We start from the raw sequence: 13,149 nt of genomic DNA, 5'->3' as shown, positions 1-13,149 counted from the left end.
AATCCGCGCTCTCCTTTCTGGAGTCAACCGGAGGGACATCTCCACAGAGTCGACCACGAATCCTAAGTAATGGATTGAAGTCGATGGGCTCACATTCGACTTCTGCCAGTTGATAATCCAGCCTAGGCGGAAGAGAAAAGAGATTGCGACCTGAAGATGTTGGGTAAGGATCGGAACTGAAGAGGATATGAAAAGCCAGTCGTCCAGATAAGGAATAATAGTCAGTCCTTGAAGTCTAAAAAGCTGCCACCACCGACACCACCACCTTGGTGAAGATAAGGGGGGCAGAAGAGATTCCGAAGGGAAGCACGGCGAACTGAAAGTGCCTGCAAACCCCTGAAATCTGGACCGCGATCCTGAGGAGTTTCCGGGACGCGGGATGGATCGGAATGTGAAGATACGCATCCTTGAGGTCCAGAGTAGCCATGACGTCCCCAGGGTTGAGGATATGGCTGACTGACCTTATGGTTTCCATGCGAAACCTTGTTTTCCTTATAAATCGATTGAGAAATCTCAAGTCGATGATCATCCGGAGATCTCCCGTCTTTTTGGGAACCATGAACACTGGTGAATAAATCCCTAGGCCCCTCTCCCCTGCCGGTACCTCCTCTAGGGCTCCCTTGGAAATATAGTCCTGAATGTAAGATTCTAGGACCACTTGTTTGGCAGACCCGAAGTTTCGTGTGGCGATGAATCTCTCTGGGGGGAGAGAGATAAGATCTACCCTGTACCCGACAGAAACTATGTCCTGGACCCAGGGGTCTGCAATCAACCGGCTCCAAACGTCTTTGAAATGGGTAAGACGACCCCCCACGGGAATCTGGGGGAGGGGTACGGGAAAATCTAGGGGGGATACTGCAGGGGCAGCAGGGCTTATCCAAGAGCCTCGAAGAGGCCCATAGTCAGGAGGGTTTTGCCTCCCTGGTGGGTTTACGGGAGCGTCTCAAATATTTACGAGACGGTCCCCCCCAATCTCTGCGCCTAGACTGCTGCCCAGGACGACCTCCGCCCTTCTTCTCCTGCCTGGGGCGTCCCCGAAAGGGCTGCTGGGGGAGGCTCTTCCCCTTTTTATCGGAGAGCCCCTCCATTATTTAATCCAATTCGGACCCGAATAGCCTATCCGGTTCAAAGGGGAGCCCACAAAGGTTAAACTTGGATGCGTTATCCGCGATCCACGGTTTCAGCCAAAGTGGTCTGCGGGCAGCTGAAACTAGGGCCATAGTTTTGGCGGCCAGCTTCAGCTGCATCTGGGAGGAATCGACTAGAAAGTCCATAGCCAGATTGGCTGACTTGAAGGCTGCCAGGATGTCGTCTCTTGATACGCTCTGATCCACATCCGTCTGGATTTTATTGAGCTTGGAGCGTAGATAGGCGGCTACCTCTGTGGCCGCAATTGAAGTAGATGCGGAGGCAGCGGCCGCCGCGTAACTCCTCCTAAGGGTGCACTCTGCCCTCCGGTCTAGAGGGTCCTGCAGACTAGACCCATCATCTGCAGGGACTAGAGTGCGCCGGGACAACTTGGCTATAGCCATGTCCACCTTGGGAACGGAACCCCACGATTCCACCAAGGGTTTAGCCATCCGGTACATGAGTCTGAATTTTCTGGTAAGCACTGGACCCTTCTCAGGCTTTTTCCACTCTGTGCGCATCACAGAGAGGAGGGTCTCATCCGCTCTAAAGACACGCTGTGTCCGACCGGCTGGATCGGAGGACTCCCCCATGTCAACATCCTGGTCCCCCGACCTGATGGACTTGAGTAACTTCTGCGTCTTTTCTGGAGGGAAAAAGCAAGAAGTAGATTCTTCTTCCTCAGAAGAAGAAGACCCCACAGAACAGGGGGTAGGTCTTTCGACCGGTGCGACCACCTCCATGGGAGTCTGAGAGGGACCTGGTAGCCTCTCATTAAGCAGCCGAACTACTCCCTTGATGGAATCATCCACGTATGTCTTTGTCCACTGGAACATTTCCTGCATCGTGGGTTCCGTGGATGCCGTGCGACAACTCTCACATCTGGAGTAAGGACAGCTGTCATCTAAGGGTATGTTACATTCGTAACATGCCAAATGCTTCCTCTTGGCCCCAGCCTTCCGCTGATCCAGTTCCTTAGGGGAAGCCATAGTCTGTAATGGAAAGAGACAAAACAGGTCATAACACCTACAATATCAGGAGGTGGAGAAAACCAGACCTTAAGGGGGCCCACCAGCACTAGAAGAAATAGAGCTGAAAGAAGAGGAACTACAAAACCCAGCAAAGTAATACTGCAAGAATATCACAAAGCACAGGAGAGCTCTGGAGCTAACTTGTGAAAGCAACGCAACCAGAGCACAGACTGATGGGCTCTGGGCGCTTAAAAGGAGGAAGCCACGCCCACTGGGCGGGTCCTGAAACGAAATTAGCCCAAAGAAAAAACCAGAGCCTATACAGGCTCTACTTATTACTGAAATGTCTCCCCAGATTAATCCTGAATCCAGGATGTCTTATAGGGAGTTAGTTTGAAAGAAATGGTGAGTTTGATACCTCACCGCATCGCTCCGGAAAACCGGAAGTGACGTAGCGCACCTAGAGCGCGTCACTTCCGGAAAATGGCGGCGCCCATAGCGCCGCACACATGCAGTAACGGAGGGACGGAGCACCGAATACAGATGATGAAAGAAGAGGGGAGGGGACACCCCCCTCCCCGACGGTACCCCAGACAGAAATCGCCGTGATCAGGCCTAAAATAAAGGCACTGAGATCCATAGAAAAGGCGAGCTAAGCTTAAGGAGAAAAAAAGAGCCGCTAAGCATTCTTCAGCTCCCTGAGGGGGAGCGACACGCCAGTCCACCTGTCCAGAGGACAGAAAAAAAAACACGGTGGGCTGGGGGGTGATCTCCTCCCTTTCAGGGAGCTGAATAACATTTATTGGTTCTTGGGCTCATTAAAATTCCGCCGGTCCTACCAGTCCACAGGGGCAGTTAACCCATCTGTGCTGCTGGTAGGACGTAAGGGAACACATGTTTTGCCATACACACGTCTATTCCCTTTGTGTGTATTGGAACAAAACCAAAAAAGGGAGAAAAAAACAAAAACAAACAAAAACAAACATGGACATAATGTCACAACAAACTCCAAAAATGGACTGGACAAAATTATTGGCACCCTTTCAAAATTGTGGATAAATAAGATTGTTTCAAGCATGTGATGCTCCTTTAAACTCACCTGCGGTAAGTAACAGGTGTGAGCAATATAAAAATCACACATGAAAGCAGATAAAAAGGAGAGAAGTTCACTTAGTCTTTGCATTGTGTGTCTGTGTGCGCCACACTAAGCATGGACAACAGAAAGAGGAGAAGAGAACTGTCTGAGGACTTGAGAACCAAAATTGTGGAAACATATCAACAATCTCAAGGTTACAAGTCCATCTCCAGATATCTAGATTTGCCTTTGTCAACAGTGCGCAACATTATCAAGAAGTTTGCAACCCATGGCACTGTAGCTAATCTCCCTGGGCGTGGACGGAAGAGGAAAATTAATGAAAAGTGTCAACGCAGGATAGTCCATATGGTGAATAAGCGCCCCAAACAAGTTCCAAAGATATTCAAGCTGTCCTGCAGGCTCAGGGAGCATCAGTGTCAGCGTGAACTATCCGTCGACATTTAAATGAAATGAAACGCTTTGGCAGGAGACCCAAGAAGACCCCACTGCTGACACAGAGGCATAAAAAAGCAAGACTACATTTTGCAAAAATGAACTTAAGTAAGCGAAAATCCTTCTTCGAAAACGTCTTATGCACAGTTGAGACCAAGAAAGAGCTTTTTGGTAAAGCACATCATTCTACTGTTTACCGAAAACGGAATGAGGCCTACAAAGAAAAGAACACAGTACCTACAGTGAAATATGGTGGAGGTTCATTGACATTTTGGGGTTGTTTTGCTGCCTCTGGCACTGGATGCCTTGAATGTGTGCAAGGCATCATGAAATCTAAGGATTACCAATGGATTTTGGGTCGCACTGTAGAGCCCACTGTCAGAATTCTGGGTTTGCGTCCGAGATCTAGGGTCTTCCAGCAGGACAATGACCCTAAACATACATCAAAAAGCACCCAGAAATGGATGGTAAACCGCTGGAGAGTTATGAAGTGGCCAGCAATGAGTCCAGATCTAAATCCCATTGAACACCTGTGGAGAGATCTTAAAATTGCTGTTGGGAAAAGGCGCCCTTCCAATAAGAGAGACCTGGAGCAGTTTGTTAAGGAAAACTGGTCCAAAATTCTGGGCGAGAGGTGTCAGAAGCTTATTGATGGTTATAGGAAGCTACTGATTTCAGTTATTTTTTCCAAAGGGTGTGCAACCAAACATTAAGTTACGGGTGCCAATAATTTTGTCCAGCCCATTTTTGGAGTTTGGTGTGACATTATGTCTAATTAGCTTTTTTTTACTCCCCTTTTTGGTTTTGTTCCAATACACACAAAGGGAATAAACATGTGTATAGCAAAACATGTATTACTGCAATACTTTTCTGTGAGAAATACTTCATTTTCTTGAAAAATTTCAGGGGTGCCAACATTTACAGCCATGACTGTATGTATATATATATATATATATATATATATATATACACACACACACATACACACAATAGGTATGGACTACTTTTTTGGATTGTATTAAAGTGTTGTCCTTGCATTTTGAACCGTCATTTCCACCCAATGTTCATCAGGTCGCTGATAGTCTCTACTTCCTGGACTCTCTCCACACAGAGGAAATGCTCACTCTGCCAATGACTGGCCTTAATGGTGACCTGCCTTAGTCAGTGACTGGTTTTCAATGGGCATTTCCTATATGTGGAGATTGACCACGTGACTTAGGCACCAATTAAATGTAAATACAGTAGCAGTGAATCAGTAGAGGTAAAGTATGACTTTTTGTTTTTTAAACCACTCTGAGCCTTCATAAAAAGTGCTTTATTGGATTAAATCTTCATGACAGGATCCCTTTAATGTGTCATTTGATTATAATATTGTCTTGAAAATAAATTAAGCATACTCTTTTGTTTGGATCTAGTGTATCCGTAATATAAATTTGTTGTGACTAAGTGTAATTTAAATGTTGTTACCCGAACAAAGATATTCTTGTTCAACATGTTTCTTCTTGTTTCATATGTAGTTAAAATGACATTTATAAAAACACAGCCAAAGAAATGTTTTTTCCCATTAACCTCTGCTCTAATGTGATATACCATAACTTAGCCTGAACAATAAGAATACTAAGAAGGTTTAATGCAATAGTCATATTATATATTTTTTTTTTGTTTTACTTTCCTGCAGAACATTATAAATTGCTAACCCTCAGGGCTGCTTATTGTGGTTTTTATTAACCCCTTCCCACATTATCACATATATGTATGTGAGGGATTGCAGTTTCTTGCCGCATCCTCAAATGCATGTACATGATGTGATCGGACGGGTGCAGGAGCTTCACCCACCCTTTCAGCAGCACGGGCCAGCTTTAATTGACAGCCAGGACCCTTATGCATCCACCAGCATTGCTGGTTGATTAACCCTTCACATGCCGCAGTCAGCACTGACCGTGGCACGTGGAGGGTTTACAGAGGGAGAGGGCTCCCTCTGCCTCCACCAGCCCACTGTACTGCGGTGACAGGGGGCCGATGGTTCCGATGGAAGGCCTGATGCCTTACACAGGTATCGAAGCCTGCCAGCTACCGAAGCCCAGTAGATCCAGCCTCGGTCTCCTAGGCAACTGTCAGCATCTTACTGTTTAAGATGCTGACAGTTCAATGCAGTACAGAATGTACTGAACTGAATTGAAACAGGGATAAAACCCTGAAAAGCTGAAGTCCCACAGTAGGACAAATATGAAAAGTAAAAAAAAAAATATATAAAATTTTATTTTTTTAAATAAAAACAATGAAAGTTTCAAGTAAAGAAAAATAAAATAAATAGGTATTGCCACGTCCATAACGACCGGCTCTATAAAAATGTCACATGATCAACCACACATGATCTATCTTGTCAGGACAACTCCATAAAAAACAAAAAATAAAAACAGTGCCACAAAAGCCATTTTGTGGTCACCTTGCCTCACAAAAAACATAATATCCAGCAATCTTTAATCATATGTACCCCAAAATAGCACCAACAAAACTGTCACCTTATCCTGCAGTTTCCAAAATGGGGTCACTTTTTGGGAGTTTCTACCGTAGGGGTGCATCAGGGTGTCTTTAAATGTGACATGGCACCTAAAAAGCATTCCAGCAAAATCTGTCCTCCAAATATGGCTCTCCTTTCCTTTTGATCCCTTCTGTGTACATATACAGTTTACTATCACATATGGGGTGTTCCTGTTTATATGCAGAATCAGGGTAATAAATATTGAGTTTTGTTTGGCTGTTAACCCTTAATGTGTAACAGGGAAAAAATGGGTACAAATCTGCAAAAAAAGTGAAATTTTTTAATTTCACCTCCATTTTCCTTTAATTCTTATGGAACACCTAAAGGGTTAACCAAGTTTTTAAAATCAGTTTTGAATAATTTGAGGGGAGTAGTTTCTAAAGTGAATTGGAAATCAAAAAGTGAGTTTGGAAATCCTCTTTCAAAATTTCTAATCTGCTTCTTAAATTCAACCTAAAATAAACATATGGGGAATATTACGCAGTAACTATTTTATGAGGTATCACTGTCTTAAAAGCAAAGAAATTAAAATTTTGAAAATAGTGAATTTTTGGAAATTTTCCATAGATTATTATTTTTTTTTTTAAGGTAAAACATTTTGACTCAAATTTACCACTAACATGAAGTACAATGTATCACGAGAAAACAATCTGAGAAATTCTAGGATAAGTAAAAGTGTTATTACCACAGAAAGTGAAAAATTTCAGATTTGCACAATGTGACCTGATCCTTATGGTGAAAACTGGCTTAGTCTTGAAGGGGTTAAAGGATCATTGTTAATGTAATTTAAATACTATCTTTCTGTTTGACTTCATAGAAGACCTGTGATATTTCTTACCATAAATGTTGTTGTTTTTATTTTAAATATGAAATATCACCCTAAAAACACATGAACAGGTTTTGAATTATTGACTGAATGAATTAACCAGGCATGTGAAGAGAGTTTTTAAATTACCAGTGGGTTTACGAGCAGTTCTGAAAAGAGGCATGAACTAAAACTGATCAACAATAATATAAAAAGACTGATATTAAAATAGGCTTGTTTCACACTGCCGACAGCCTGTTCCAGCAGGCTGTTCTGGCAAAGAATTCTCCAGGCAATAACTGCTGTATGCAGCGGTATTTGTCCAGCCGAATTTCTGCATATTTGATGGTTCGCGGCTGGATTACTGCCAGACCCCATTATAGTTAAAGGGGCCGAATGACATTCTGGTAGCGCCTGGCAATGCTGGATACAGCAAGCTGCTCCCGGCCAGAACAGCCTGCCGGATCAGTAAATGCAAATTTCAAATAAGCCTTATGAAGACTATTATGCTGCATGTCTTTCTGCTGAAATATAGCATTTGAATGGCTAAAAATATAAAAAATTGACCATGTTCCTGAATATTCATGTGCACTACTGATATGCAAGCTTAAGTGCCTCCCTGGACCAAGATAGGAAGTTACCGATGCCATTGTCAATAATATTAGTTCCCATATGGTTGTGTTTTCTGTCACCCAGTCATACAGATTATCCTCCTACTTGGATTACAAAATAAATTAATACATCTACAAGGCTGGAGCATAACAGCATGGAAACAATGGCATTTGTTTTAAAAAAAAATATAATTTAAATAATTACAATGATTCTTTAAAATATGTTCTGCTTGTTTTCTTGGGTTACTCTTGTCTAACTTTACTTCCTGTTTAAATTTCAGAAACCATTCATTGTAATAAATGTGCAGTAAGATATAACTTTGCAAAAACACTCCAAATCTATCAGATTGCGAGGGCATCTCCTGTGCACAGCCCTCTTCAGATCACCCCACAGATTTTCAATCGGATTCAGGTCTGGGCTCTGGCTGGGCCATTCCAAAACTTTAATCTTCTTATGGTGAAGCCATTCCTTTGTTGGTTTGGATGTATGCTTTGGGTCGTTGTCATGCTGAAAGATGAAGTTCTTCTTTATGTTCAGCTTTCTAGCAGAAGGTTTTGTGCCAATATTGACTGGTATTTGGAACGGTTTATAATTCCCTCTAGCTTAACTAAGGCCCCAGTTCCAGCTGAAGAAAAACAGCCCCAAAGCATGATGCTGCCACCACCATGCTTCACTGTGGGTATGCTGTTCTTTTTGTGATGTGCAGTGTTGTTTTTGCGCCAAACATATCTTTTGGAATTATGGCCAAAAAGTTCAACCTTGGTTTCATCAGACCATAACACCTTTGCCCACATGCTTTAGGGAGACTTCAGATGTGTTTTTGCAAAATGTAGCCTGGCTTGGATGTTTTTCTTAAGAAAGGTCTTTCGTCTTGCCACTCTACCCCATAGCCCAGACATATGAAGAATACGGGAGATTGTTGTCACATGTACCACACAGCCAGTACTTGCCAGATATTCTTGCACCTCCTTTAATATTGCCTCTTAGTAGCCTCCCAGACCAGTTTCCTTCTCGTCTTTTCATCAATTTTGGAGGGATGTTCAGTTCTTGGTAATGTCACTGTTGTGCCATATTTTCTCCACTTGATGATGACTGTCTTCACTGTGTTCCATGGTATATCTAATGCCTTGGAAAATCTTTTGTACCCTTCTCCTGACTGATACCTTTTAACAATGAGATCCCTCTGATGCTTTGGAAGTAGGGTTGAGCGAACCCGAACTGAAAAGTTCGGGTTCGTACCGAACTTTAGGATTTTTGGACCAAACCCAAACTTTTCAGTAAAAGTTACGGTTCGGGTTCGGTGTTCGGCGAGTTAATGGCACTTTTTGAAAGGCTGTAGAGTAGCCATCAACAAGCGTTTAACTCGTGTGCCCTTAGAAGCCATCACAGCCATGCCTACTAATGGCGTCGCTGTGATTGGCCAGTGCAGCATGTGACCCAGCCTCTATATAAGCTGGAGTCACGTAGCGCTGCACGTCACTCTGCTCTTATTAGTGTAGGGATAGGATGCTGCTGCTGCTGTGAGGGAGAGAATAGGAAAGAATCAGTTATCAGAAGTGATTGTTAACTCAGCGATCTTCAGCGATTTTATTTTGTGGGTGCAGTGCACAATTTTTTTACCCTGATCTGAGCCCAGTGACACAGAAAAATAACTTTTATCCGTCTGCTAGTTAGGTGGGCATCGGCAGCCATTTTATGCAAGTTTAGTGCACCAGCAAAGCATATTTGCATTTGTCACAGTGAAATACAAGCTTGAAATACTGCAATTATATTCTGGTTTTAAAAAAACACCCATCTTTTGCAAGACCCTACATGTGGGGCCTTTGCTGCATTTTTCACAGTGAAATACATGCTTGAAATACTGGAATTATATTGTGGGTTTAAAAAAAAATAAATTTTTTGCAATATCCTACATCTGGGGGCTTTGCTGCATTTCTGACAGTCCAATACAAGCGTGATATACCGCGGTTATATTTTGATATAAAAAAAAACACTCATTTTGGGCAAGATAAAACATCTGCGGCCTTTGCTGCATTTGTTACAGTGAAATACAAGCTTGAAATACTGCAATTATATTTTGGGTTTTCAAAAAACACTCATTTTTTTGCAAGACCCTACATCTGGGGCCTTTGCTGCATTTGTCACAGTGAAATACAAGCTTGAAATAGTGCAAATATATTCTGGGTTTTAAAAAAACACCAATTTTTTGCAATATCCTACATCTGGTGCCTTTGCTGCATTTGTCACAGTGAAATTCAAGCGTTAGACAGTGCTGTTATATTCTGGTATTTAAAAAACACCCATTTTGTGCAAGATAATACATTTGCAGCCTTTGTTGCATTTGTGACAGTCAAACACAATCAGTCAATACTGCAGTTACATTGCTGGTTGACAAATTAAAAAATTTGGGGACCGTGAAGTAATTGTATAAAATTCGCCTGTCATACTGTTGTGTGACCTCAAGAAATTTTTCCTCTTTATGACACTGGCACTGCCTTACTCTCAGTGAACTTAATTGTTGACTATTGGCAGTTACATTGTCGCCTGACAAAAACCATCTGTTAGTTTGGTGGGTGAACGCAAATAATGAGGAGAGCGTCAAATAAGGGACGTGGCCCTACACGCACAAGTGAAACACCTTCCTCAGGTGCGAGTATGCGACAGAACCTTCAGTGCTATTTGGTACGGCCGAAGGCGGCTCTAGGAATGGTGAGGCCAGAACAAGTACAGGCAATAGTAGATTGGGTGGCTGATAGTGCCTCCAGTCTCCCACCCAGTTTCCTGCTGAAAGATCAAAGTTGGCACCTGCAGCCCATGTCCATCAGTCCTTCACCTCACTCCCTTGCAAATCAGCCAAGCAGTCTGAGCCCCAAGTCATGGAGCAGTCTCTTATGCTTTTTGATGACTCTGCTAGCAGGGTTTCCCAGGGCCATTCACATAGCCCTGCACAGATGCCCAACCACTTATGCTTCAGGATGAGTACATGGGAGGACCACCGCAGCACATCTCGGATGATGACGAAACACAGGTGCCAACTGCTGTAGCTTTCTGCAGTGTGCAGACCGACAATGAGGGCAGGGCTGAAGACTGGGTGAAAGATAATGTGGAGGACGATGAGGTCCTCGACCCCACATGGAATTAAGGTCATGAGAGTGACCTGTGTAGTTCGGAGGAAGAGGCGTTGGTTCCACAGGGGCCACCAGCACAGCAGAAGAGGGAGCAGGGTGCAAAAGAGGAGCGGCCGTCCCCTAGACAGTACGCCTGCTACTGCCCACTACAGCAACGGACCGAGCACACCAAAGCCAGCTCCAAGGAGTTCTCTGGCGTGGGAGTTCTTCAGACAATGTGTTGACGACAAGACACAAGTGGTTTGCACGCTGTGCAATCAGAGCCTGAAGTGAGGCATAAACGTTCTCAACCTGAGCACAACCTGCATGACCAGGCATCTAAGTGCAAAGCACGAGCTGCAGTGGAGTAGACACCTCAAAAACAAAGAAAGGTCTCTGGCTCCTCCTGCTTCCTCTTCTGCTGCAGTCTCGGCCTCTTCATCCACCTCTGGAATGACAGAGGCACCTGCCACCCCGCAAACAGAGGATATGCCAGCAACGCCACCACCTGGGTCACGAAGCATCTCCACAATGTCCCATGGAAGCGTTCAACTCTCAATCTCCCAAACACTGGAGTGAAAGAGGAAGTACCCCCCTACCCACCCACGATCCCTGGCCCTGAATGCCAGCATTTCAAAATGACTGGCCTTTGAAATGCTGTCATTCCGTCTGGTGGAGACAGAGAGTTTTAAAAGCCTTATGGCGGTGGCTGTCCCACAGTACGTCGTGCTCAGCCGCCACTACTTTTTCAGGTGAGCCATCCCTTCCCTGCACAACCAAGCGGGGAAAAAATTGGGGACAAAGGGTGTGCATTGCGCAACGCCATCTGTGGCAAGGTCCACCTAACTACAGATACGTGGACCAGTATGCACGGTCAGGGACGTTATATCTCCATAACAGCACACTGGGTACAGTAGGTGTTTCTGACATTGTGTTTTTAGCACGACAGCGTCGCGCTGATACTCGGCGACATGGTGCCGAGATCTCGCACTCACTGGGATAGTGACAGCACATCCCAGCAAGTGCGTCATAGAAGCGACGGGAGATCCGACTTGGATTCCCGCCAATTCTACACGTGTGCGGCGTTTGTTATGAATCCTGAGGGGGAAGTCCCCGCCGGATTTTAAATAAAAATCCAGCCTGGGTCCCGCCCTCAGGAGCATACCGGGCCCTTAGGTCTGTTATGGGTTGTAAGGAGAGCCCCCCCTACGCCGAAAAAAACGGCGTAGGGGGTCCCCCTACAATCCATACCAGACCCGTATCCAAAGCACGCTACCCGGCCAGCCAGGAAGGGAGTGGGGACGAGCGAGCGCCCCCCCCCCCCCCCCCTCCTGAGCCGTACCAGGCTGCATGCCCTCAACATGGGGGGTTGGGTGCTCTGGGGCAGGGGGCGCACTGCGGCCCCCCCACCTCAGAGCACCCTGTCCCCATGTTGATGAGGACAGGGCCCCTTCCCGACAACCCTGGCCGTTGGTTGTCAGGGTATGCGGGCGGGAGGCTTATCGGAATCTGGGAGCCCCCTTTAATAAGGGGGCCCCCAGATACCGGCCCCCCACCCTAAGTGAATGAGTATGGGGTACATCGTACCCCTACCCATTCACCTGCAAGAAAAGTGGTAAAAACACAAATAAACCACACAGTGTATTAAAATATTTTATTTTTCTGCTCCGGAGGCCGCCCCCTGTCTTCTTTATTAGCTCTTTTACCAGGGGGGGGCTCTTCTTCTTCCGATATCCCGACGGGTCTTCTCCGCTATCCGGGGGGTCTTCTCAACTCTCCGGGGTTCTCCTTCTGTCTTCTCCTTCTGTCTTCTCCTTCTGTCTTGTTCTCTCCTTCTGTCTTCTGTCTCCGGGGTTCTCCTTCTGTCTTCTCCGCTATCCGGGGGGGTCTTCTCAACTCTCCGGGGTTCTCCTTCTGTCTTCTCCTTCTGTCTTGTTGTCTCCTTCTGTCTTCTCCTTCTGTCTTGTTGTCTCCTTCTGTCTTCTGTCTTCGGGGTTCTCCTTCTATTTTCGCCTCTCTCTGTTGTTGACTCGGCGCACCCCGGTTCTTCGTCTCGCGAGACTCGGCGCACCCCGATTCTTCGTCTCGCGAGACGTCATACCCCGACAACCAACGGCCAGGGTTGTCGGGAAGGGGCCCTGTCCTCATCAACATGGGGACAGGGTGCTCTGAGGTGGGGGGGCCGCAGTGCGCCCCCTGCCCCAGAGCACCCAACCCCCCATGTTGAGGGCATGCAGCCTGGTACGGCTCAGGAGGGGGGGGGGGGGCGCTCGCTCGTCCCCACTCCCTTCCTGGCTGGCCGGGTAGCGTGCTTTGGATACGGGTCTGGTATGGATTGTAGGGGGACCCCCTACGCCGTTTTTTTCGGCGTAGGGGGGGCTCTCCTTACAACCCATAACAGACCTAAGGGCCCGGTATGCTCCTGAGGGCGGGACCCAGGCCGGATTTTTATTTAA

The 13,149-nt window shown here is 45.8% G+C and overlaps 1 protein-coding gene across 4 annotated transcripts in view; it reads right to left on the bottom strand.

The window, feature by feature from the left end:
* LOC120989087 (contactin-associated protein-like 4) overlaps window positions 1-13,149 on the bottom strand; it is a 434,442-nt gene that overhangs the window by 34,100 nt on the left and 387,193 nt on the right. The window contains exon 20 of one of the 4 annotated variants that reach the window (XM_040416967.1): window positions 5,325-5,335. The exons of the other annotated variants lie outside the window; for them this stretch is intronic. Coding sequence (XP_040272901.1) covers window positions 5,325-5,335 — 11 coding nt within the window. The remainder of the gene's footprint in view (window positions 1-5,324; window positions 5,336-13,149) is intronic. 4 annotated transcript variants of the gene reach the window in all.

Source organism: Bufo bufo, chromosome 2 (assembly GCF_905171765.1).
Source record: "Bufo bufo chromosome 2, aBufBuf1.1, whole genome shotgun sequence".
NCBI classification, from domain to species: Eukaryota; Metazoa; Chordata; class Amphibia; order Anura; family Bufonidae; genus Bufo; species Bufo bufo.
Note: the sequence above shows the minus strand (reverse complement) of the source record. Positions and strands in the feature narration are given on the sequence as shown.